This window comes from Amphibalanus amphitrite, unplaced genomic scaffold, assembly GCF_019059575.1.
Source record: "Amphibalanus amphitrite isolate SeventyFive unplaced genomic scaffold, NRLGWU_Aamphi_draft 000368F_arrow, whole genome shotgun sequence".
NCBI lineage: Eukaryota > Metazoa > Arthropoda > Thecostraca > Balanomorpha > Balanidae > Amphibalanus > Amphibalanus amphitrite.
In genome coordinates this window covers 331,743-358,868 of record NW_024881862.1, presented here as the reverse complement: position 1 = coordinate 358,868, position 27,126 = coordinate 331,743, and the positions used below count along the sequence as shown (strand labels likewise).

The following is a 27,126-nucleotide window of genomic DNA, read 5'->3' as shown; positions in this document are numbered from 1 at the left end:
AAAATAGGCGCATTTCAATTTTCTCCCATTGACTTCTAATGGAGAAGTCGCAAAATTGACCTGACCTTAGGTCATCGATATCAAAATTCTGAGATAATTTTTTTTGTACATACTGTTACTCTTATCAATCGCTGAAAGGTTCAAGGCGATCGTTCGATCGATGTAGCTATGACGAGGATTGAAACGTTTTCTGAGGTGAGGTCACTTGACCTGACCTGGTCACCTGACCTTGAGAGCGCTGAGTCTGAAATTTTCACAACTTGTACGGATGTATGACCGGGTGTGTCAAAAACGGCGGCGCTCCGCTACGCCGTTTTTGACATATCTGTGAAAAAACGCAGGAGGGGGGGGGGGTGCTCAAACACCACCCTCCCCCCCCGGCCAGGCGCGGGTTATGAAGGAAATCCAGTGACATAAAGAAAGGAGCCCCGTATTGATAAATGCTACATTCTAATGCGATTTGCATAAACTTGAGTTCGATCAATTGTCTTTTGATTTGGCTGGCTCGATCAATTTGGTTCGTGACCCACTTATACAATTTTCAAATTAACAGGGGAGCCATGTAAAAATAGACTCCGTTCTCCTCGCACAGTTTTTCAAGAGCCCTCGTCCTTTCTGTTCACACTATTTTTCTTTCAGTCGTCGTTTGTCAGGGCTCTGGTCAAGGTTAAATTCAAGCAATTTTCTTTTTTTTTACTCTCGAACACTCCCAAACAATCAACATGAAGTTCCAGATGCTGCCAATCCTACTTGTTGTCGCCATCCTTGGATCAGCCGTTGAGGGCTACTCCTATACATCATCAGCTGGAAGGGATATGTATGAGAGGGAGGCCAGTGCATGGTCGACCCTGGATGAACTCGCCCAGCTCCATGCCAAGCAGGCCGAATTATTATCCAGAGTGATGGACAACACTGAACGAGTTTCTATCCTGGAGAAGATGGTGAGAGCGTAGATAATGTCAATCTCCACGTACCGATATTCGTCATCCAATGTTGCTGATCCGAGGAGCTTTTTTATTTTTTTTCTTTAATCGTCGATAAAAATAATTTATGTTAATACAAGCATGTGACAGAAGCGCGTGGTTTCAGGTGTGAACGCAACGCACATGAGTGCATCATTATGCAGCAATCGACGACTTCGTAAGTGTTTAAAGGGGCAATCAGCATGGGGCAATCAGGGGTGAGGGGGAATTATACGGATACATCTGGTCAGTGGTCAATGTCTTCATTCAAAGTTACCTGGACCAATGCATGTGCGCACGTGCAGTTAACCCGCGCCCCGTAGGGCTACCGGCGGACCCTACCACCCGTAGGGGGGGGGGGGGGCGTTTCGGCCCCACCCTAAGATCTCGGAAATTTACCGGCCGATTTTCAAAATTCAAACGGCGTTCGATAGCCCCATCCGGGAACTACCTTCTGACCAAATTTCATTGACCTAGGTCAAACCGATGACGTTACAGGTCAGGTAAAAGGTCGGATTTTCACCGTTCACGGGCATTTCAAGAAATGTGTTGTGAAATCGAGTAAATTGGTAATTTATTGAAAACCATCGATGGTACATTGTTCGTCAAACACATTCTTTGCTATCTGAGGTCACTGATACCAGGTCAGGTCCCAGCGAGGTCAGGTCACCGGGGGTCACAATATGAAAGTGTCGTGTGTTTTATGGTCCATTTTACATGACAAATGCGATTATGTGGGTTAGGCAGCCTTTGGGGCCAGCCTAGGTCACGTTTTGTCAAAGTTCAGGTCAAGATCAGGTCAAATTAGGTCAAATTTCAAAGTTGATATTTTTGCATATAATGTGTATCGGTTCGATGCACCTCGCCACGGGGAGTCTAATGGTGGTCTTTGTTTTGCTCTACGAGGTCTAGAATTGCCAAAAATTGAGTTTGAAAATTTGGCGTCATCATTTTTGAGCAGTTTTTTGGCTATAACTTGGCCAAAAAACGAGGTATCGATCTGAAATTTGGTATGTAGATAGAAGATGGTAGTTTCTATTACACATATTCTGTTTTTTTTTTCGAAACTCAAAAAACTTTTTTGATTTTTTGGCTAATATATCTAAAAATTGCTTTTTTTATTTTGGGGGTCAAAACTCAAAAATTTAAAAATCCGAGATAGCAGTTTTTTAGCCCTCTCAATTCTACATCTTTTGTGTTTGATCATTTTTCTGTATCTTCAAAGCTGTAGGCCTGACAGGTCTTCTCGCGAAGGTCTTTTTTCGGTCGAAAATGACAGTACATGACGTCATTCTGACGTCATTTGTGGCCAATCTACCATAGCCTCTGGAAAAAAAAAATTGATGACAATGTGTAAAATTGATGCCCGGAGGGGTCCTGAAAGTTTGGTGGCGATATCTCCAGTCGTTCAGGAGATATCGACGGAAAAGAACAGGGGGGGGGGGGGGCCGAAGGCGCGGGCTAACATCCCCACTGTGACACATTCATCGTCCGGTGGCTATCTACCGCATGCAAAGCTCAGCGCAATCAGCCCAAAATAATTGCCGGGTTACTGTGTACGTGTAGTGTGTTGGGCACTTGACAACCCTTTAATTTGCACGTAACACCCAAGCAAAATAAGTAGTGGTGGTCACCCCTACGCACAAAAAAAGTTGCGTTCATGATTAAAGAGATGATACTATTTAATGCAGAAGACCACCTGGAGATCGGTCGAGTGGTTGTCGAGGTAATAGAGATGATACTATTACCTCAGGCAGTCAAAAGCGTTGCTGGGCCCAGCTTGGCCGGGACGGGTCGCTTATGCTGAGGTTTCCGTTAAATTTCAGATAAATTAACTATACGCTTGTCAACTGATCTCAATAGAGCACGGAATACAGCCGGTTCACATTCCGCCTCTAAAGTAGGTTGATCGGCATGGTGGAATGGTTGCCCTTTCTCTAATCCTCGCCCGAGGGGGGGGGGGGCTTTTTTGGCCACACCCGCCAGTTTTTTTTTTGCGTGTGTAAAAAACATGGCACTCAGCTTCGCGAGATTTTACTATGTGTGCTTTACGATCCGTCGATTTTGCTTCGTGTGTGAAGCTCGTGACCCCAGGTCACATAAGGTCAGCTCACCAGGTCAAATTAAGTGACAATTTGTTCCCAAAAGCTTACACCCGTCATTCCTACACCTTACCTCCGAGAAGTTTGAAACTCTGGAGTCTGGATATTGCATGAAAAAATTAGCACTAACACTATGAATATCTCAGAATTTTAACATCTGTGACGTAAGGTCAGTTCAATTTTTCGACCTATAAATCAATGAGAGAAAATTGAACTACTTTCCTTTTGGACGAAATTCATATTTACTTCTGTGAAGCATTGGGATACAGGGAGACATGACAATGGATCGGACAAATTACACCCGTGACCCGGCCTCGTTATGCCCAAATGGTCATATCAGGCACAGACTTCTCAGCGCATGAAAGGTCTCCAGCAATGTTTGACAATAACTTTGAATGAAGACATGCTTGCTTGAGTGATGCATTCCTTAGATGCGTTCAGCTCCACGACACGAATCGACTGATATTCAATATGACCTTTTCCTTGACCTTGACCTGAGGGCAAATTTTCAAGCTTGCTTTCATCCGCGCCTTTGTAGCTTTCATTGTTTCCGAGACAATCTGGTGTGGCCAAATACATAGCGAAGCGAAGTTCATAGCGAAGTTGGCTGAGACCTCCACAGCGGCGCAACTAAGGCGCTTCAAGCATCGCAAAAAAATACCCTTAGATGTGGCATCAACTTCCTCTCGGCTGGCGAGGGCTGACTTTCGACGACTCCTGCCGATGACCCTACACTATTGATTTACCTTCTACTTTTGACTGCCCTTCGAAAACCGCCTTCCACTTCTTGTCGCTATGTGACCCAAGCGACGAAGGATTGAAAATTGTCCCACCCACCTCGACTTGCTATGACCGGAATGCCGTCACAGCACGGAATAAGTATCCTTTCGCCCCCGTATAATCTTCACCACGCTGATTCCGCTTCGTAAACACACGAATGCAACATGAATTTTTTGTTAGGACAAAAAGGTACAGATGACAATAGCAAAACAAACACAGAACTTCAAAACTTTTAGCTGAATGGATCAGTACCATTTCAGCAGTCGTTGATACTTCCAGCATCTCATGCTCGACTTGCTCATGCCCTTACTAACCGCTCAAGTATAAGGATTCTTGCAGAATTGTCCAACACTCTCGAGAATAGTTCGGCCTGCTTAGCTTGGAGCTCGGCGATTTCATTTAGGGTTGACCATGCATCAGCCTCCCTCTCGTACATATCTCTTCCAGCTGAATAAGTATAAGAGTAGCCTTCAACGGCTGATCCAAGTATGGCGACAACAAGGAGGATTGGCAGCATCTGGAACTTCATGTTGAATTTCTAGGTGTTGAGTGCCAAAACGTAGTAACACAAATAAAACAAAAATTTTGACAGGTGAACGCAGAATGAATACAACGAAAAGATTTGAAAAAGATGAGAAGGGGAAAAAGAAGACTTTTGAAAAATATCTCTCAAAGCGCGTAGTGTTTAGTTCATGGCTCTTCTGCTTCCTATTTTTATTTTAATAGGTTGCAGTTTGCAGCATCGTTTATACCTTTCATTGACTTTCTTTTTATATCATATAATAAAGATATTTCTCTGCATGTGTATACACTGGCCGGTAAACGAACTTAACTTTCCAGTCACTGATCTCTTTACTGTCTGTAATGAGACATTGATGATTGACATGATAGTCCTCATTGATGATTGAAATACAGATAATTGCAGCGTTGCACTTTTTCGCGACTCTCTAGGTCTTTTGGTTCACGAGTTACCTATAGGTATTCGGCCTTCTGAAAATTGTCAAAATCGAGAACAACTGATCGTGATAGTTGATGTTACAAGCTGCCCCACCACGTGGTGGCGCTTGTTCAACTCTGGCTGACTGTCGCTCACCGCTCCGTTGGGCTGCGGCCACGGGTGACGGCCAACAGCCGGTGCTGCGCCAGAGTGGCCACCGCAGCTGTGCCGCCTGCAGTGACGCACCGAGCTGCCCAGTGCGCAGCGTGGGCTGATCTCGGCCGACCGGCTGCCCCACGGATCCTCTCCCCAGCGTGACTGCCAACACAAATACACACACCAACACGGCTCCCTGTGCGCCGAGCCGGATCCGCCAGTTGAGCTCGGGACTAGTCGGGCACGAGCGGGCAATCACTGTCCGACGGCCGTGTGAGCGGGTGACGGCCGGTGCTGGCGGGCACCCTGTGGTGCTGCAGGGCAGCCTCTGACCCACTGGACACTCAGAGTAACAAGCATGGCGCAGCGACCGGCGAGACGCATCTGCCTGCTTTACTTAGGAGTCGGTATGTAGAGACCCATTGCCGCTGATTATGTTTGTGCCATTCATGTATGTAATGTGCAATGCTTAAATGTTTTTGGTAGGGTGCAGCGGCGTAGACGTGTCACTGCCACATTGCCAAATAAAGGACAGTGCATCACCAAATCAAGTGACATATTTGCTCACAGATTGCTCAGACTGCTTCTACGGTGTTCTGATTTTCACAGAATTGATAGATTTTATGTTTCCTGGGGCCGATATTCACGTCGACTTCGTAAGTCGATTTTCTTTCGTAAGTATGATTTGGTATTCACGTCAACACTTCTTAAGTTTTTATCGACGGAGTTCACGTGAATAAAAAAATACTTAAGAAGTAGGTCAAACTTAAGAAAATTCTTACGAAAATGATCGAATCGACGTGAATACGGCCCCTGTAAAGTTGTTTCATTCTTTAACAATTACTATCAGAGCAAGTTTTTTCCGTATTAATAAACATCAATGACCTGAACACCAGCAATAACCCATGACCTCATTTGACCTCGATAAGGATGTTTTCATGCATTTTTCTTGTCGAAAGTATTTTTAAAAATCCATATTGTTGTAATGTGTCACGAACAAATTATCATTATAATCCTCTCTTACAATATTTCCAAAAAAAATATAGTTATATGTCTGTATTTCTGGACACGCATGGCTTGGCGCTACGATCAAAGAAGGTAGTGGTATGGACATCAGATGCAGGAAATTCGTACGTTAACCCTCGCCCATGTAGGGGGGGTTGGTGCAACCCCCCCTGAGGTTTTTCGGAAATAGTGCAAAAACGGCGGCGCGCAGCGCCGCCAAATTTTGGGTACCTTATGGGGCAAACCTTGCGCATCTTTTAATTGAAAAAATTTGACCGGGTCATGTCAGGTCACGGAGTTATGACGTCACAAAGGGAACAGCCTCCGGCCGGATTTTCACAAATTGAGTGCCAACGCCCGAGGTTTCCTGCCGGTGGTACGGACATCGGTTGATGGATCGTGATGAAACTTCCCATGCATGTTGGGGCAAGTATTGGCTATCATATGGTATAAGAAACTTGACCGGGTCAGGTCAGGTCACGGAGCTATGACGTCACAAGAGGAACAGCGTCCGGTACTATTTTTGAAAAGCGCTCGAACCACTATTTTGCTAATTCTTGTCACCTCAATGGGAATATGCAGCAATATTAGCTTCTATAGGGAGCAAATAGACCTTCCAAATCCAAAAATACAATCAGATTTCAAAAATTTAAATTTTGATTTTTCGAATTTCTGCCGCCGACTGTGACCTTGCCGACTTCCGGCGCTCCCAACGCGCCATTTTTAGAGCTAGGGAAACGAAATACATACCAAACGATAGAGAATTGATCAAGGAACACGATAGTGAAGGTTTCAAGTCGATATCTCCCACCGTTTTGCCGCAATCGCCGCGGAAAGTTGAAAAAAGTCTATTTTCCCGAAAATTTGACCTTTGACCGGTCAAAAGTAGGTCAAATGTTGACCTAGGACCAAAAAATATACCACCAATCGCGAGATCTCGGCGAGAGCAATCCGTTGGTCTTTTCCGCTAAGCTCTACGACGCTCCGTTTTCAAACGCCAAGGGGGGGGGGTCGCACCAACCCCCCCCCCCTGCATGGGCGAAGGTGGCAGATCGCCGTTTACGGGCGAGGGTTAATATGACACCATGTCAGTAAAAAACTCGAAGACTCCACGTACATTAAAAAAGCTTAATTGAATACTACTTGAGAAAATTTTAAGGCCTGGCAAATCTACAGAGAACCATCATACCACGTACTTACGACGCATATCAATTCTCGGCGCATCAGCTTATGCCATCGTATGGAACAGGCGGCGACAGCTAACAAACACTGCTGTTAACCCGCGCCCAGATGGGGTCTGCCGAGCAACGCGGTCTGATGGGGGGGGGGGGCCATTTTGGCCCCCCCCCTCAGATCTCGAGAACCACGCAACATAGCGACAAGCGGTAAACGGTGTTGGATAGCCCCAACGGGGAACTACCTTGTGACCCAATTTCATTGACCTCGGTCAAACCGATGACGTCACAGGTCAGGTCAAAGGTCGAATTTTCACCGTTTACAGGCATTTCAAGAAATGCGTTGTAAAATCGAGTAAAATGCATTTCATTGAAAATCATCGGTGGAGAAATGTTCTTCAAACACATATTTTGCTATTTGAGGTCACTGATACCAGGTCAGGTCACAGAGGTCAGGTCACTGGGGGGTCACAATTTGAAAGTGTCGTGTGATGCATGTTTTATGGTCCATTTTACATGACAAATGCGATTATGTGGGTCAGACAGGCTTTAGGGCCAGCTTAGGTCACGTTTTGGTCAAGGTCAGGTCAAGGTCAGGTCAAGGTCAGGTCAAATTAGGTCAAATTTCAAAGTTGATATTTTTGCATAAAATGGGTATTGATTCGATGCAGCTCGTCACGGCGAGTTCAACGGTGGTCTCCGTTTTGCGCTACGAGGTCTAGAATTGCTAAAAATTGAGTTCAAAAATTTGACGTCATCAATTTTTAACAGTTTTTTTGCTATAACTTGGCCAAAAAAAGAGGTATCGATCTAAAATTTGGTATGTATATCGAAGAGCGTAGGGACTATCACATATATTCCGTTTTTTTTCGAAATTCGAAAATTTTTGGAAATTTTTGAGTTTTTCTTAAAAAATCGATTTTTTTATTTTTTAGGGTCAAAATCCCAAAATTTCGAAAATCCGAGATAGCAGTTTTGTAGCGCCGTCTTTTCTCTACACAACCACATAAAGAACTTTAAAATTGCTAGTTAACTGTAGAATTGGTGAGCGTTTGAAGATGTCATGTTTTTTGCTCATTTTTGCTCGAACATGACCTCAGTTTGACCTCAATAACTCCTGACCTGAGGTGACCTGTGACTTGAAATTTTGTGTGAAGGTGTCAAATTGATGCCCGGTAAGGTAACCAAAATTTGGCGGCGTGCGCGCCGCCGTTTTCTCGCTATTCAAGAAAAACCACAGGGGGGGGGCCAAAATGGCCCCCCCCCATCAGGGCGCGGGTTAATCTATCTGCCACCAACTATACCTATATCATCAAGCATCGGCGTGTGCCGCTCATAATTAGCAGCACTCTCCCGCCTTTGTTTGGCACAGTGGCCCACTGACCCAGTGGGAGGCGCTGGCATCTCACAAGAAGTTCACGGCTGCCTCAGGGTCAGCGTCGTAAACACGTCACCCTGCAACTCCCAAACGCGAAACAGAACGCCTCATAAACATCATCAGTCGGTCACAAACACGCGTTTAGATGGATGAACCAGAGCCTGACTAGTGTTTGGACAGCGGAGTAGAAAACATGTTGCAGGCTTGTCCTCGACAAACCAGCAACAGCACGCCGTTGTACCCGCGTATGAATGCAATGTAGAAAGGTGAGGTTCGGACGCATGATGGAGCGAACGAGTGAGAAGTGAACTAATTAACGATAGGGTATCCCATTGGGAAATTAGTGGCACGACACGAGGCAGCGACGGCGACACATGAGACTAGCTGTATGGGACTGGGCGCAGTGGGGATGGGAGGGGCGGGAAGAGGGGGAGGGCGATTTACGAGGGACGGGCACGGGAGACGGTGACGGGAGGGGAGGACTAGTGCGAACTGTGAAGCCCTCGACGGGCCTACCATTTTTTTTTAAACAGCGTTTTCAACATGCCACCCCCCCCCCCTTCCCCCCGGCCGGTTTACGACTCCTTTCGCCTTTTCGCTCCTTTTTGAGCCTTGCAGGAATACGGGCGTGTGCGCCGGTACGAGACGCAGCGACTGGTACCCGGTTTTTAGGTCAGGTTAACCGGCGACTTGTGAGGTCAGTTCAAGTGGCCCAAGGCAGGGGTTTGGTGTATGTTAGTAACTTCTCCAAAAATGCCGCAGAGCCGCGATTTGGGCACCATCGTACCCGCCATGCTCAGACGCATCGAATTACATTTTGGTTTGCTTGGTTAAGGTCAACTTGGGTTGTTGACCTCAGGTCAAGGTCGGGTCAGAGCCACTCAGGTCACGAAATTGGTCATAGAAAAGTACATCATTTTCATAGAAGATCATATCGATTCGGCAGGCCTTCCTGAGTCCTTTGTTGGCCTTTCCGACTCCCTAGCCCAATTTGATCTCGAGTTATTGACGAAAACTCCCATGAACTTAGTTACGCCATAAATGACGTCACGCAAGGTCAACGATGCAACAATTAGTATCCAACGTAGCTAGGAGCAAGATAACTAGAACATAGGCTAGGAGCATACGCTAGGAGTACATGAACTTACGATTCCATTTGTTTGATTTAGTCTCAGACAATTTCCGGCGCAAAAGTAACCATTTTCATATTTCCCAAACTGACTAGCTATGGTGAGGTCACGTGAGCGATTTATTCATGCTTTATGACGCGCTTTCGAACGCCGCTTACCAGACGTCGCTTTGCAGCTAAGAAGACGAGGAAGACAGCTGGGATGTTCAATAAACATCTCGGCCTGGTGCGGGTGTAACTCCGAGCATCGGCTCGGCGCGGGCTGCTAAAATAGAAGGCACAATTCATCGTGTTTTACTGTTCTTTCTAGTTCTGTCACTCTGTAAAGTAGGACCCCATTGTGTGAATCTCAACAGTAACCAATGACTCTTCCCTGTTCTGCAGTGATGGCGTCTGCGGTGGTCGAAGCTGAACCAGCCTCCCCTGAACTGACCAAGTGTCAGTTCAGTAGAAAGGAGCTGCATACTACCGTCAGATCTGCGGCTGTGACGGCGCTCACCGGCATCTGTGACCCAGGTCAGGTCATAGCCTCCCACTTCGGAATCGTTTTGTTGCGCGTGCAATACTAGCACCCGAAGTGATTTATTGTAGCTATTTTTTTCAGGTGTTTCATAACTGATCAAATACCTTTAACCAATACCTTAAAATCCTCAATACCTTTACCACAAGTACTTTAACGATGAAATATTATCCTTTCGCTTTTTTTCTCTCGAAATAGTTAAACGTGGCTGCAAAAAGACTTGATCACAGAAAATATTGCATAGATCTGCCCATTTGACGTTGACAGTTGACGCCTTATTTTCAGTGGAGATGGAGGCGCGTCTCACTGGGATGGAGCAGCGCCTGAAACAGCAGATAGAGGAGCTCAAAGAAACACTCACCAAACTCTTCATTGACGGCGTTGCATACGACTACGATGACGGCGATGTGCCATTGGAGCAGCACCCGTACACCGGAGCCGCCAGTTCCCAGGCCGCCTCCGAAACGGCCTCCAGAGCCGTCATCGGCACTGCGGGCTCCGCCGAACGCCGCTCCGGCACCGAACGTGTTGGAGGTGGTGCCACACTACGTCAGCATGGCGGTTTCGAGGCATACAATGAAATAAAAACTGCCGGCGACAATAGCAGGACGTCGTCTGTGACCAGAGCTGAATTAGAGCGTCGGACTGCCTCGTCTGTCACGGCAGGAACGACAGCGGTAGCTGGAGCCCAATCTGCGGCAGGTGCAACTCACAGGGCTCAGTCGACAGATTTTGGAGCCGCTGGGGCACGGCTGGACGGATCCAGATCCGGGATATCCCATAGCTACACACACAGGTGGACCAGTTCGTCACGATCCCAAAACTCTTCCCAGGGTTCAGATGGGACTGTCGTTGGCGCCGAACAGGTCACAGGAAGCTCCGATCGCAGGTATGGGAGTGGAACCTCTCAAGAGCAGGCTCACACCCGTGGTGCTTCCGTAAGCCGCACTGCCGCAGCGGCCGAGGAGGAGGTGGTGGCAACAGCCGCCACGCATAGTGCGGGATCCCGGAGGTCCTCCTCGCACGCTCACTCGCACAGATGGAGCGCGTCTTCCGGAGGGTCGTCTCGTGAGAATCAAACTAGTGACGAGGCCTCCCAGGGTGGTGTGAGATCCTCGCAGGAGGTCGGTGTCGAGGGGGAGGCAGGACAGCACCGTGGAGCGTCCTCTCACCGGTACTCGTACGAGAGAACAGCTTCTTCCTCTTCTCAAGGGCTGTCAGGGTCAGCTGCTGCTGGCTCCCAAGAGGCCAGAGCTATTGGTGCTGCTAATTCTTCCCAGAGAAGAGACTCACAGGACTACGATGGTAGTAGATCCGCTGAAGGTCGTAACTATTTGTACGAGAGAACTGCATCTGCATCCCATTCATCATCAGGTGTTACTGCGGGTGAAAGGGAGCAGAAAGCCAGGGCAATAGGCGACACTTCCGAGTACGGAGGTGATCAAGACGCGCAGCGCTACGGGTCGTCCAGATCAGAATCTCGCCGTCACGGCTACGAGAGGAGGACTTCCTCACCGGGATCTGCTGAAGACGCTACCCAGGGACAATCCCAAGCATCAAGAGCCATCGGTAGTACGGAGAACTCCCAACACGCCGGCTCCAGGCACTCCAGCGGCCACCGCTCCTCATCCCAGCACTATGCTCAGGAGAGAAGCAGCTCTTCACGGAGTTCCTCCGCAGAAGCGGGCGAGACGCCATACGTGGATTTCGGACCCGGCGGCGCCCCCGAGCAGCAGAGCTGGTTCCCCGGCAGCTCCCGTACCACGGCCGGCACCGGTGTGCCCGACCTGGCCACCGCCTCCACGGCTCGCACCGGCGGCTTCGGCTTCGGCGCCGTCGGCGAGCCGCTGGAGGAGGGGGCGCTGAGATCCTCCGTGGCGCGCGCCCGCGCCGGAGGCTCACAGGCCAGCGGTGACGGGACGGTGGTGTTCAGGGACGGACAGACGTACGCCACATCCCAGGAGGCCCGCCGGCCGGGCAGCGTCGCCGGAGGGGACAGCAGTCAGTACGCCACCTACAACGCGTCCTGGTCCTCCTCGGGCGAGCGTCAGGTGACTGCGTACGACGCCAGCAGCGCCAGCAGACCCGAAGGCACCCAGGTGCGCTTCCTGGCCTCCTACACGCCGACACAGGTAAGCTGGAGTGCTAAATACAGACAATCAAATGTGAGTAATATGGCTTTGCTCGTGAGGACATGGTGTTTGATCGAGCTGTCTGATTTCTGATGATAATTAGTTATATAACTTTGCTGAGCAAATTATAATCACAATGCACGTTCTGTGGCGTCAGACAATCATAAATCGTGGATTTATGAATCATAAATGTGATGTCGATAATCCAGCGCTCGCCGCTCACTCCCGTGTTACAGAGCCCCGGCGGGTACACCGCCTTCACCGGGCAGCATAGTGGTGGCGGGTCCGGCTGGCACCGGTCGCGTCACTCCCGCGGTCGCTCGCGCTCGGCCCGACGCCGAGCCATGGCGCGTCGCCGAGCCACCGACACTGTTAGTTCCGTAACCGGCGGAGAGAGCGCGCCACTGTCGCGCTACCTTGAGATCGGCCAGTACAACGACACCGTCTATGAAGCCGAGGATGGCAAACAGCGCTACTCCTACTACTGGGAGATCAATGTAAGTCCAGCGCGAGTTGAGCTGATTTATTCGGGAGAAGTTATGGCTTTGCTGAGTTTCTGCATTACTGAAAGGACTGATGAGCTTTCCTTTTTGGTGTGCATTGCAGCCTGCATTCGTGATACATACAGTGAGCATACCTGCGGCATTTTCATCTAAGCTGGCGACTGGCGTATTCATTCCAAACGGCTTGAGGCGCACAGTAAACGGGCTTGTTGAAAGAAAGCCTTGCGGTACAGCCTATCATTTCAGGCGCCGACTACCACTGCCATCTAGTGGCTGGAATATAACCCTCGCCGGCCGAGGGGGGGCGGGTGCCGCCCCCTCCCATAGGGTTTTTTCGCGATAGCTCCGAACACGCTGGCGATAGAGAGCTGAAACTTGGCATACCTGACCTTTGATCCAAGCCGCATCTTTTGACACCAACCGAATTTTTGAGTTAGGTCAGGTCACTGACCTATGACGTCATAAGTGAACCTCTGCACGGTCTTCAGATGTCGCAACTTCGCAACGCCCTCACTGCTAGAGGAGATGTCACAGGGAAATGAAACTTGCAGGATCTAGTATCCATTATGAGTCCCACAACTTGTATATCTCGGATTTTTCCTAAAGGTCATATGAGGTCAGGTCATTTTCGTGATCTCACCATTATAAGTCAATGGGGAAAAATGAAAACTGCTATTCTGGCGCCGGGAACGATCTCCAACTATCTCAAGCACACATAATCGTGATTTGATGCACTCCTTGCAAGGTTAGATGCGTCACTTTTACAATGTTGACCTTGCGTGACGTCATTTATGACGTCACCAAGGTCATATTAGTTTTTCGTCAATAACTCTTGACCAAATTGAGCTAGCGAGTCGGGAAAGCCACCAATGGACTCAGGAAGGCCTGCCGAATCGGATGATATGCGACATGACCTCTTTCGACCAACTTCGTGACCTGGGGGTGCTGACCTGACCTTGACCTGAGGTCAACACCCCAAGTTGACCTGACCCGGACAAAAAGTATATCATTAGACGCGCCTGAGCGAGGCGAACACGATGCTGCCGAAATCGGCGCTCTGCGGCCGTTAGTTGCGAAGTTATTCACCAAAAACTGAACCGTACCTTGGGGCACTTGACCTGACCTCAGAGGTCACCGGTTGACTTAGGACCTTAAAATCGGGTACCAATCTCTGCGTCTCGTAACGGCGCACACGCTCGTTTTTCCTGCGACGCGCTAGCTCCACCAGGGGCGAAACGGCGAGGGGGGGGGGGTCGTACCCGCCCCCCCCCTCGGCCGGCGCGTATGTAGAAAACCAATAGGTCCGGCGAGGGTTAACATATGATCGTTGGCGCTTCAAAACGTGTCTTTATTAGCTGCGTGCTTGGTCTAATCTATGACCCTTTTACAGGGTTTTATCTCCTTGTGAAAACCTTGAAGGTAGTGTGCCACCTTTGAAAGATTTCCCATTTTATTTTTCCTAGGATAAGAAGCTTCTGTTTTTACCTAATATCGCAAAAAAAAATCAAAAATGGGCCTGGAATAGTGCCTTTTTTGCCGAAAAGTTTATCGGTTTTTCGATATGTATAACAACTGTAGTGGGCTGATCTGTAAACAGGCGTCGGCAACAATCGCGAATGCGGCGCACGTGTGACAATAAGCAGAGGTCATTATAGAGTTACGACGTACGGGAATGAGTTATCAGCTGTCTGATCGTAGACAACACAATGTCGAGCCTTAAACTGTAAGCCTGTATTGGTATTGTTTCTTTTATTTGGCTGTCGAACATTATTTATGGTTTGAAATATGATTTTATGTAAAATAATTGATATGAAAAGGCCGTCTCTTAAGTTATGACCCCATTTCACCAGACGCAAGTGGCAGAAATGACAATGATCAGCTGACGCATTTTTCTTGGCCGAAGTCAGAGCGCGCGGCCCGACGCACCACCACCGCTCCACAAAGTATGAGCAGAAGCCGCGCCCAAAGCCAGGGCCCCGGTAACGTGAGTTAGCCGAGTCGGGGCAGCGTGCGCTGACCCAAGCCGGGGCCGCAGCTTTGGGCGCGGTCTACCGCATCCCCGCGGGCAGCCCCGGGCTATCACATGACACCGGGAGGACGCGCGGCCCCTGCTTGGGTCAGCGCACGCTGCCCCGACTCGGCTACCTCACGTTACCGGGGCCCTGGCTTTGGGCGCGGTCTACCGCACCACCTAACAGGCGTGTTCGAAACCGCAGGAAATGATGATGAACGGGTTTATCGAAACTTGATTGGATGAGCATGTCGGTAATATAGTCAGGGGAAGGAGGCCCAATTTTGGGCCGAATAACGCAAAATTGGGTAGAGCTTAGCAAAGGGTGGTTTCTGGGGCAAAAATGACCGCTGAACCCGAATCTGACCGGTGCGCACCTCTAACTAATGTTGCACCACTTCCAGAGCACGTGCAACTGCGTGGTTCATCTTTTTTGGAGAATGGTACCTTTTTAATGAATTGCAGTGTAACGTTGTTGATATTTGAGATATTGTTTTGAGATTTTGTCCCTGTGCTAAAAACACATGGCGTAATTGGAAGCTGAAGTTTTGCAATGTTCGGGCAGCCGATGACGTCACCGTGACGTCATTTACCTATAAATGAGTTGAAAAAGTCGTCTTGTCCTTAAAGCATTTAACTTTATTCCCGTCGTATGCAAATCAGAGAAGGGAAAATAATCAAACATGATCTATGAACAATTCTGAGTCGGATCATGCTAAAATCGTTTTCGCAGAGGTACATGTGAGTCACGTTGAGAACGTGACAGCCCAAGTCACCACCTGACAGATTTGGTCAAACTGGATGAAGTAGTACAGCATATTGATAAATCACGTGAAACATGATATTTTTATCTCATTTTTACCGTGTTCTGGCGCTGCGACGGCATTTAAATAAAAATGCTGTTGGCGTAGAATTGACTAAATATCGTTCCTTTGGTCTCATTTTTAGTTCAAATTGTATATTTTTTTATTTATTTCAAGTAAATATCAATTCCTATGAATAACGGAAAGTCAGCGTGGGTTCAGCCTAGTCGTTGCGCGCGTTTGGCAAGCGATAAAAAATGATCCAGAATTGTGCGTGTCGTGAAGACTGGGAAAGAAAATAAACAGCTGTGGTTTATCAAAAAGGGCAAAAATCACCTTTGTAAGAAAGTGAAATATCTTGGATATTTGAGGAAAACAATCTAAGATCGAAGCGAGACCACACGATAGACGATGCAGGAACAAAACAGTACCTACAAAATTGATCTGACAACCGAATGCCTCCTCGTAAACCTGTTTTGCGTGAAGTGTATTTTCTTGGGACTATATTGCAAGTGAAAATTCATTCGTATCAAAGGAGCATGGATTCGTGATTACCCTAAAAAGTTGAAGCTTGGCGACACCTTCAACATGCATGCGGCTCGACACTATCAGATGCTCTTGGTGCACACATGGAACCGTTGCAGACAGAGCTGCAGATTGATGATGACTGGCACGACGAGCTGAATATGGAGCTCTCCCGACTCGCCCGTCTGAGTCCAAAAGAGATTGAATGGTACCAGCATGCGGCTGCAGGAGAAGGGAGAGCCGGAGCTGGCAGTACGGGCCAAGGAGCTGGCAGGCCGGGAGTATGGACGCCTGACGCGACTCCCTCCGGACGATCCCGCTCGGAAGCTCATTGATAAGACACCGCCACCTAGACTGCAGTACAGAGCCCACCTCCATTGGATGCGGAAGAAACAGGAAGCCCAGGAGGTGGGAGTGCCGGCGCCGTCACCGCCAGATGAGGACATTGCTGTCCTCCAGCATCGACCCTGTTTCCGACGAGTGGGGAAGTGGGTGTGCGAGGAAGCTGGACTGGGTGGAGTGCCCGTAGCCCCACTAACACTGCACCAGGGAGAACCGCCGTGGAAGCAGTACAACACCAACGTCCACTTCGGCTTGAAGCTTCCGAAACCTACCAAGAGGACTGACCCACCAGAATTACGGAAAGCTGCAACCCTGGAGGCCCTGGCCGTTTACCCAAATCCAGACCTCACAAACTGGTCTGATGGCTCTGCCCTAGACGGTACCAAGAAAGGCGGCGGAGTAGCCCTCCTCGAACTGCACCGTGAGGGACGCAAGATCGAATGCACCGTACCGGCAGAAGTCGTATGCAGCAGCATGCAGGCGGAGCTAGCGGCGATGGCGGAGGCGTTAAAATGTTTCCTGGGACAGCCGGAGCCATCCCTCGCTGCCATTCGGTCTGTCCTGCTCTGCTCGGACTCCCTGTCCGGCCTTCAAGTGCTCAGCCGATGCCCGGCAGCGCAGGAATCGGCCCTGACACGGCATCTGGGCTCTCCTGCACTCTGCCGCGGCCGGGGGCAGAACTATCAGTCTCCAGTGGATCCCGGGCCACGCGGGGGTCGAGGGTAATGAAGAAGCGGAGCGCCTAGCAAACATCGCGGTGACAGCGTCGGATCTCAGTTGACCTGGCCTGTGCGCGCATCGCCATCAGACACTGAACCGACCTGCTCACCCTCGATCGCTCCAAGCACCACCCACATCTGGAGAACACCCCTGGCCACGACGACCTCGACCGATGGGGACAGACCACTGTCTCGCAGATCCGCAGCGGCTGCTCACCCCTGGTCCGGGCCACACTCTTCAGGATTGGCCTGGCCACCAGCTCTCTCTGCGGACAGTGCGGCGAAGAGGACACGGTCGCGCACCTGCTATGCGAGTGCTAACCTCTGCTCCAGCACCCGCGCAGAGCTGTTCGCCCTGAGGGCGGCGCTGGAGCGGGTTCGGGATGAGCCGTCCCCTGCCCCGCTGGTGGCGTGCTTTGACTCGCGAGCCGCCCTAAGCCTCCTCAGCGCGGGAGCGGCCGCCCAGACCTCCACTATCGGCGCGGCGATCTGGAGGACGCTGCTGGACATTGCCGAGCGCCGGCAGGTGACTCTGCAGTGGGCCCCTGCTCACTGCGGGCTGGCGGAGAACGAGTGCGCTGACGCCCTGGCCAAGCAAGCGGCCACCCTGCCCCAGGGCGCCGTGCCCTCGGACGCTCGGTCCCTGACACGGGCAGTTCATCGGACGGTCACACGTCAGTGGCGCGAAAACTGGCCCGATTCCTTTTTTAAGTCTATCTTCGGGAGCACCCTGCCGCTCCCTATCCCCGGAGAGGATCGAGAGGCCGCCATCTCGGTGCACCAGTTGAGGGCGGGCCACTGGGGCCGCTCGCTCCAATACCTGCACCGGATCGGCCGCCACCCCTCCGTGGCATGCCTGCAGTGCCCCGATAAGCGGTGCCCCACGGCGCTCTGCGCCGTGTGCCGGGAAGAGGCGGACGTGCCGGAGCACGTGTTGCTCCGCTGCCCGGCCCTCGCTGGCGCCCGCCTGCGGCTAACTGGCAGCATTCACGTCGACCCGTCGCGGCTGCGGGACGCCGACCTGGTGGCTGCCTTGGAGGCCGGCTACCTTCGTCATAGGGAGCCTCTCGGCTATGGTCCTCCGTAAGGAGGTCCCAGGGTAAAGAACAACAACAACAGAACAACCAGTCGCCCTGCTCCGTCAACCTGGCCGGCGACTTCACGTACCTATGTACCGGCTGGTTGGCGTCGTACAACTTAACGGCGGTGCCAAGCACTCGGGATACTAGCTATGTGCGTATGCCGTGTACTGTACACTGTACAGAATGGGACGGAACATATTGTATCATTACGACGAGACGCGTCCGCTGGATGGACGAGGCAGACGTCCTGGGCGAAGGCCACCGGCCAGGGTGCAGAGTCACCGTGCCGGCGGCTGGCAGCCGAACGCCTCCTGATAATAGCCGTGCTACATTATGTGTGTTCCCCTGTGCGTGTGTGTGTGTATATTTACAGAAGAGAAAAATACAAATAAACTAAAACTACGCTTGTAAAGCACACATCTAATTCTAAACTCTCGCAAGCATACTCATTCCTTACGAATGCTTTGCGGCGCCAATACATTTATGAACGACTTCTATACCTACCTTTGAATTTTGTCATGTGACGTCCTGAAAACGTCATCAGCAATTTTTCAGCTATAGCTTTTGATCAAACCACATAAGAACAATTAAAGCATTTTCCATGTGATTATCTTGATAATCCAAAGCGATTGGTAGAGTACAGTAGGTCTACTAAAAAAGTCCCCCGCTCCAGAGGCGGCCGGCCGGCCGAACCCCCGGATTCCAGCCCCGACTCTACTGCGCAGGTTACGCGACACGGGTCAGGTCGCGGCGCCCGGCGAGTGGGTCAGTTGGCGGCGGCCGGCCGTGGAGTGAGGGCGCCGTGTGTGGGACGCAGAGATGCCGCAGTGCAGAGGAGGGGAAGATAGTGACTCTGCACGATGCCGGAAATGATGCCTTTGTGATCTAAATTAAACACATGCAGACGCAGTGCATATCCTCCCTTGCCCCATTCCTATTTTATCATAATCCTTCAATAATCAATCAGTAATGACCAGTTAATGCAAGCAAACAAAACAACCCGTTTAGCGGCGACATCATCTCGGATAAAAAGCGACAGTGATGATTGGAATAGACTTAGCGCAAGGGTAAATCGAGGGGTATATATGTATCACATACCGAGCATTTTATTCCCATCTAGCAAATCAATATTTGAGATCTTGTCCAACAAGTCAGCGGCCGTTCTAGACACAGATGAATACTTTGTTTGCGGTCGCATCATTATCTGCAATAATTCAAAGCGAGGTTTAACCCTCGCCGGCCGAGAAGAAGGGGTGGATACCGCCACCATGCTTTTTTTGCGGTAGCTCAAAGCACACTGATGGTAGAAGGCTGACACTTCATATGCCTTACATATGATTCAAGCCGGATCATTTGACATCAACCACGTTTTCAGGTCAGGTCATTTAGCTATGACGTCTTCACCCGCGCCGGGCCGGGGGGGGGGTGTTTGAACACCCCCCCCTGTGGTTTCCGCGCCGCCGTTTTTGGCACACCTGTTCGTGCATCTTTTCCACACAAGTGCAAATTTCAGACCCAGGTCGCCTTAGGTCAGGTCACCAGGTCACGCCAAGTGACCTCACCTCAGAAAAAAAGAATGTTCGTCGTAGCTACACCGACTGAACGATTGCCTTGAAACTCTCAGCGATTGATGAGAGCAACATTATCTATAAAATGTATGTCTCGGAATTTTGATATCGGTGACCTAGGGTCAGGTCAATTTTGAGGTCAAATTATAGTTCATTCGACGCGTCTCGACGAGAGGAACACAATGCTGGCAAAAGTAGTGTGATGGCTCTTTTCAGTCAAAAGTTATTGCCGAAAAAACGCTTCGTAAAAAGGGCTATTTTTGGAGTTTTTGCCCTCTGAAGGCTAAACCGTTGACCTCAGGTCAAATCTGAAACATTATTCAGAAAGGTCAGTAAAAGGGCTATCGAATACGTTTTTCCGCGGCGCTGTAGCTCTATCGGTTCCCGAGATAGCCGTTGGCAGTTTCCAAAATGTTTAAATAGTCAACATTTTACCTTTGGTGACCTCTGGTGACCTGACTTTTGACCTGACCCGAAAAATGACTGAAGTGTTTTCGTCCTTATTTTGGACGTTCTTTCGATTGCGTTTACCTTACCGCGTGTCGCTACGTGGCCCAGGAGCCGAGTTAGAAGGGGGGGGGGGTGTTCAGACACCCCTCGGCCCGGCGCGGAATCTCAGAGCACCTGCCCGGCGCTCTGAAACCTCTGCACGGTTGTCGGTTATAAAATGGTGCAAATCCGCAATGCACTTAGTGCCATATCAGCATAATGGGGAAATATGGAAACTGTTAATTTCGCGTCGGAAATTATTTAAAACTATACCTCAAGCACATGAAACCGTGACTTCATTCATTCTTGGCAAGGTCTAATGCTTCACTTTTGTATTGTTCACCTTGCGTGACGTCATTTATGACGTCACTAGGGTCATAGGAGTGCTTCGTCAATAACTCCCGATCAAAATGAGCTAGCCAGTCGGGACAGCCATCAATGGACTTTGCAAGACTTGCCAAATCAAATGTTATGCAACATGTCCTCCTTTCAACAGCTTCGTGACCTGTGTTGCCCTAACATGACATTGACCTGAGGTAAACATCCTAAATTGTTTCACCTAAACAAAAAAGCATAGGTATAAATCGACGCGTCTGAGAACAGAAAACACGATTGTATCGAAATGACGATAATGGGACCATTTTTGCGAAGTTATTTACCAAAAACCGATCTAATGCCTTGGGGCCCTTGACCTGACCTAAGAGGTCACTAATATTTTAAAATGTGGTACCAGTCGCTGCGTCACGTAACGACGCAAGCGCTCGTTTTTTTTTCGCGAGGATCTAGCAGCTAGCTCTATTATAGGAGCTAAACATGGGGTTGGGGAATCGCTACCTTCTCATTCACTATTAAGCCGGGATAGTGCTTGCAATTATTGTTAAAATCTAGCATTTTAAGATTTCAAATGGCCCATTTTTCCCGCCCAAGTCTTTCAATTCAAGGTCATAACACCAGGTCACGTCAAGCGACTTTATACCTCAAGGAAAGTTCCTGCTGCTCATTATATCTAAATACACCGACTAACCGATCGCTTTAGAACTTTCAGCGATTTCAATGGGCAACAGTATATGTATTTGAAACGTTTACTTTGCAAGTTTGACATTGTTGACAGAAAGGACGGGTCAATTTTGAGATCGCTCATGTCAATGGGAGAAAATTGAACTGCGCTTTTTGGACGGAACGCATAATAAACACTCTGAAAACATGTGGTGCTTGATGAGATACAATACTGAATGAGAAAATTGTTTGTTTTGTTGGGAGCCATCTTTTTCGGTCTGAAAAGGCCCTTGCAGAGTTATGACATTGCTCTGGTGTAGTAATTGGGTTGTGCGAGCCAGCGCCAGTGATCTGCGAAAGCGAGACTGTTCCCGTTGGACGATTGCCCTGTCGGGACGGTCCAGCCGTCTCCCAAATGGTCACCCGAAGAGGATTATGTGTCCTGGACTGGAATGGATCCGACATCAAATACAGGTTGGCTGATGGGGTGACCTCCAGTCCAGAGAGGGAAGCATGAAGACTAGGGGCGATGCGGATTTTTTTTTTCCTAAGGATAGCGAGGACGGAAGAGTCCCTTCCTTATACTGAATGTATCTCAGGCTGTTAATTTTCCTAAGCGTTTTTTTCTCGACATCGTCTAGGTGTCATTAATAGAAACATGAAATCCGGGAGGATAAATTAGATATAGAAATTGTGGCCAACAGAACATTATCAGTTGCGTTCAACACATTCGTAAGCCTGATCACACACCCAGCTTACATATGAGCCATGTAATAATTATTTTTGATAGACATGCTAAGTTATGAAATCATCTGAAGTGTTTGTAAAGTTCCACGATACGGATCTAATATCCTGGTATGCATCATGACCATTTCTGGCCAGGTCATGTCTTTGAACATAGGCCAAATTTTTCAAATGACCTTTAAAGATAAACTTTTGATTCATTCGAAGCGTTTTGATAAGAGGAACACGAGGCTGGTAAAATTAATTTCATGCAAGTTTAAAGCTAAAAACTTTTAAGTGTTTGTGAAAAAGCAATTGGTTTTCTTGTCATACCAATGGTGGCAGTTGCTGTTATTTACGTGCTAAGCTGTTGACCTTAATTAAATCTGACAATATTATTCCGACATAGCGGTAAACGAGCTGATTGTTGTGTTAGGTTAGGCTCTTTCGGTCGATTTCAGAGTGGGAAGGATTACAGGAATTAAGGGGAGACAGGGGGCCTGGGCGGGAGTCCTGGACCTCATGCTCCGCTGGGGCCGAGCCCATCACGTGGGTTGGATTGCCCTGACATATGGATAGCCCTGGGCGGTGTTTCACGGCCCCGCGCTGCAGCACGCTGCGCTGCGCTGCTGCATTGGTTGTTGCGGCGGTTGATATGAATTCGGCTCCACGCTAGCATTGCCAGCTTCCCAGTCTGTTGATGTTTCCATGGAAATTGGAAACCCAATGCACCGCTGCGCGCAACGCACCCTGTCCAAGCAAAATTTTACTATCGATGACCTCTGGTGACATGACCTCTGGCTCTGACCCGATCTAAAATTGGCTGAAGTATTTTTTCTTTTTTCTTTGCTACTCTTGACGCTACTTCGAATACCACTGAAATGCCCAAAGCTGAGTGTGAGTTACCTATATGAATGATGCTCAATCCCCATTTCCCCTCCAGCAGGGCGTGAGAGTCTAGGCATTCCTGTGGGGCACGGGCTAACAATGACTATCTCATAATCATTGTGGCCATGATCATCTACTGCCATTCCTTAATACCGGTTTCGCTGCGCTGAGCGGTAGCCGTCCCGTTTGTTGGATTCTTCAGCTGGCTGGCGGAAAGCGTTACCGGCCGCCCGTCCACCGCCCGCGGGCCGGACCGAGCGGCCCCGCTGACCCCACCTGACCTGAGCCCGGCGCGATATGGGACAGGCAGACGGGGGTTCCGCTCAGCGAAGGCAGCGCCCACTGGTGCTGGGGACTTTTTTAATAGACCTACTGTACATGACCATTTCCAGTCAGGTCATAACCTTCACTAGCGTGATAATCGACCTGAGCTCATGAACTGCGGTAAAATATACTATTAACCAATCGAAGCCAATTTGCGTACTATTCGATGCGTCTCGGTGAGAGAATCACAACGATGGTAAAATGGACGAAATGCAAGCATTGTATCAAAAGTTATTGCACAAAAACTATTTGGGGTAAAAACGCACACTCCGCGAATTTCGCCCCCTGTAGGCCAAAATGGTACCTCCATCCAGACGATTTTTACTTTTTGCAACGGGGAGATATTTTCTGAGCATGATCAATGCATTTTAAACCCGTCAATGAGCGTATCCTGTAAATAAAGTTAAATGTTTTGTTGTCACACCTCATTTTCCCGTCAGTTTACGAATAAATGACGTCACAGTGACGTCATAGATTGTCTGCGATATGTGTTAACAAGGATTTTCATTTATGCAATGAATTTTGACTATAACATTAAAGTTTTGGAACACAACACAACTACACTACTAATTTTATTTTAAAATATATAAAAAGGGTACCATTCTTCAAAAAAGAAGAACCACGCAGTTGCACGTGCTCTGGAAGTGGTGCAACGTTAGTTAGAGGTGCGCACCGGTCAGATTCGGGTTCAGCGGTCATTTTTGTCCTAGAAACCACCCTTTGCTAAGCTCTACCCAATTTTGCGTTATTCGGCCCAAAATTGGGCCTCCTTCCCCTGACTAATAGCGATTTCAGTGTGTGCATTTATTGTTCATAGTGGTGTGAAATGTGGTTGGGGTACGACCGACAACCCGTCGGGGCGAATTTCGCACTGGGGTACTCAAAATTTGAAGAATTTAAGACGTTTCCATGAGTTTTGAAAGTATGGATAAGTTCTAAAAATCCGGTTCTCCTTATCTGGGCCATTAACTCCATACGGTCCAGGAAAGCTGGCACACTACCTTTGAATAGTTGCTTAGACCGATGAAAAGGCTCATTTCTACAGACTAGAGATGAGTGCAGCAGTAGAGCCGAAGTGAGACGTGAGTGCTAGTTGGTTATAGTAATCTCTTATAGCTAATGGTTATAATGCTTTAGGAAATTACATTATAGTCATTTCCTTAAGTATTTAAAAAGCGTCAATGGATACTGTTTCGTTTCCATCTGTTCCACATATGCTGATGCTCCATCGTATCCAGCTATTGTATTGTATTGTATTTACGTCATAGACTCATCCCTTCATGAGATTGGAATCACAGGGCTATTCTCGAGTCAGAGTCAACACACGCTAAGAAATGCAATGATGAGGATAAAAAGTGAACACACATAAACCACACTACACACACGATGCAGAAGCTAAAAGCGGTTACAGCGACGTGTCAGCTCATGTCACCGAAGATAAGAGTTCTAAGACCTTGCTGGTAAACATCGAGGTGGACATGTCCCAGAACTCGCGTGGTAGGGCGTTATAGCCTGCGGCAGCGCGGTACACGAATTGCCGCTTCCCCGCAGCCGAGCCGTGTATGCGGGGAAGACTAAGCAGGTGGTCCTGCCTGGTGCTGCGGCTACGGTCTGGACGCTCGGCATTAGTGGCAAATAGTGCAGCTATAGTGACTCGGGCTGACCTGTTCGTCTAGCTTTGTGTAGGATGTTTAGGGTTTGGGCTTGAACCATAGAGCTACCTGGTGGTATGTGCGTGTAAAGTAAACTGTGACAATTTAATGATTGTTGGACCTGCGCAGGACTTCCGGACGATGATGGCAACGTGGGAGAATCACCATTCGCTGCGCAGTCCCAGCTTCTACGTGTTCCGAGGCGGCTACCGGATGTACATCAGGGTGTTCCCGAGCCGCCAGGGAGGCAACGTGTACCTGCACACGGGCCTGACCCAGGGAGAGTGAGTAACGGTACCAGTGTTTATCTGCACACGGGCCTGACCCAAGGAGAGTGAGTACCGGTACCAGCGTGTACCTGCACACGGAATTTACCCGGGGAGAGTGAGCACAATGGCATGCCTACGCAGCGTGTAGCTATACACGTGTGCAGTGAAACTTCGTATGTAGAACCACACGAGCTTGTTCTTAACTCGCGTGAACAGTGTGTAAATCATTCAAGGTATGCAAAGTGTAGAGATACTAAGCTGTAATTCGCTGGCTGTATATAATTTTATCACACTCAGCAGTAATACCGAGCGTCACCTGAAACTCCGAGACAACAGATACTCCAAGCACCCTCCCCCTTCCCTGCAACACACACTCTCTCCCCTGAGCACCTCCTCCCCCGGCCAGTCAGGGCCATGACGGCACCGCCTCCCTCCGCAGGTACGACGACCAGCTGCAGTGGCCGTTCGAGATGCGGCTGCGCCTCTCGCTGCTGGACCACTCCAGTCTGCAGCACGACATCCGCAGCAGGATCTGGGACCCGCGCCGGCTCTGCTCGCGCTGGAACTGGCAGAAGCCCCGTCGCAGGGACAACTTCGAGTGCGTCGGCCTCGGCTTCCCGCAGAGCCTGCTGGAGACGCAGCGGTTCCTGCTGGACGGCGCCGTGCTCATCAAGCTGGAGGTGTTCCTCGAGGACTGAGAGTGTGCTGCAGGGTGCTGCAGAACGCCAAGCGGTGCTGCTTCAGAGGGAAATGGGCACGAATAGATTGGTCATTAGCAATGGCACTGAGGGCAGATGTTTGTGTTTGTTTGAGCAAGACAAAGTGGATAATGTTTAACAAGCCAATGACGATGCCATCATGGATGTCAAAGTATATTGTGCGGTTGCTGTGTATTGCGAACTGTTAGCTATCAAGCCAAAACGAGTGGTGTTTGCCTGGATATAAAACTTGTGCTTCGCATTGGTACGCATATATTATACATGTGCGCTATGACTTTTGAAACTATAGTTTATCGATAGTTGATGTATGTAACTTCAAACTACTTATAATAAATATGTACTTACATTTCAATATGCGAACATATGCGCATGCTTCTATAACTTTTGACTGGAGGTATGTGGGGATAACGGTATACGCATTATCGCTCCCCAACCAGCTTGGCAAGTGTTACGCTGCATACACCACCACTCACCCCTTCGAGTCAGCTCGAAAGCATGCTATGCCGCGCTATGGGCACCGACTGCCTTTGACTGCAGTCCTCACAATCCTTTACCGGGGCAATTTTAGGGCACTGACTGTCGTTAATGCCTGATGACATGACAAGACCGCACTCGCAACAGACTTCGATTCGCAATTATGTGAAGATTAAGAAAACATTTTTGACCGTAAGCACCTGAAAGGACTGTTTACCTGCATGATCACCCTCGCTGTAAGACATTCCAGAATCGATTGGGCCAGACAAACTCGCCAATTCCTGCCCCATCGCCATGTCTTGCAGATGTTTGATATATGAAGGACCGCAGATTGGTTTCCTGAGAGACTGATTGATAATACATAAACAGAATGCATATGGAAGAATGCATTCTGTCCTTTTACGACTGCAATCGTGAAAGGTTGAAACATTCAGCATGCGATGGCAGAGCTGCGGATGTTTTGAGTTCAACGTTTACACATTGAACATTTGGAAAGTGAACGCCTACCTTTAAATGTTCAAATGTCCATTTGAAAAAATCTTATCAAATTTTCTAAAAAGTTGTATTTTCAGAATGTTCATTCCAAAATAAGTAGGTACAGCATCAAATGTATGATAAATGGCGACATTGCTGGTAAAACCTGCAGCTTTTGACAATGGAACTAATTTATCTCATTTTAAGTTATCACATTGTTATTCGAAATAACTTGAGTTTTTTATTTTTGAAATCGACTTATCTTAACCCGCGCGGGGCTGGGGTCTCC

The 27,126-nt window shown here is 49.0% G+C and overlaps 1 protein-coding gene across 2 annotated transcripts; it reads left to right on the top strand.

Moving 5' to 3' along the window:
* The first annotated feature begins 1,094 nt into the window (after positions 1–1,094).
* On the top strand, positions 1,095–26,241 carry LOC122389679 (uncharacterized protein F59B2.12-like). 2 transcript variants are annotated; one of them, XM_043381923.1, is made up of 6 exons: positions 1,095–1,140; positions 10,009–10,140; positions 10,430–12,276; positions 12,513–12,773; positions 25,031–25,185; positions 25,610–26,241. In XM_043381923.1, exons 1-6 carry the CDS (start codon positions 1,107–1,109, stop codon positions 25,866–25,868), a joined length of 2,688 nt encoding a protein of 895 aa, XP_043237858.1. In that variant the 5' UTR covers positions 1,095–1,106; the 3' UTR covers positions 25,869–26,241. The 2 variants fall into 2 exon arrangements, with proteins under 2 accessions (XP_043237858.1, XP_043237857.1); XM_043381922.1 differs by lacking the exon at positions 1,095–1,140 and adding an exon at positions 5,007–5,344.
* The last annotated feature ends 885 nt before the right edge of the window (positions 26,242–27,126 follow it).

Excerpts from the sequence above, each read along its gene's own strand:
- LOC122389679 (XM_043381922.1), top strand. The coding sequence starts at position 5,296 with ATGGCGCAGCGACCGGCGAGACGCATCTGCCTGCTTTACTTAGGAGTC. Across the intron at positions 12,774-25,030 it reads CCTACTACTGGGAGATCAAT|GACTTCCGGACGATGATGGC; the intron begins GTAAGTCCAGCG and ends GGACCTGCGCAG. Across the intron at positions 25,186-25,609 it reads ACGGGCCTGACCCAGGGAGA|GTACGACGACCAGCTGCAGT; the intron begins GTGAGTAACGGT and ends CTCCCTCCGCAG.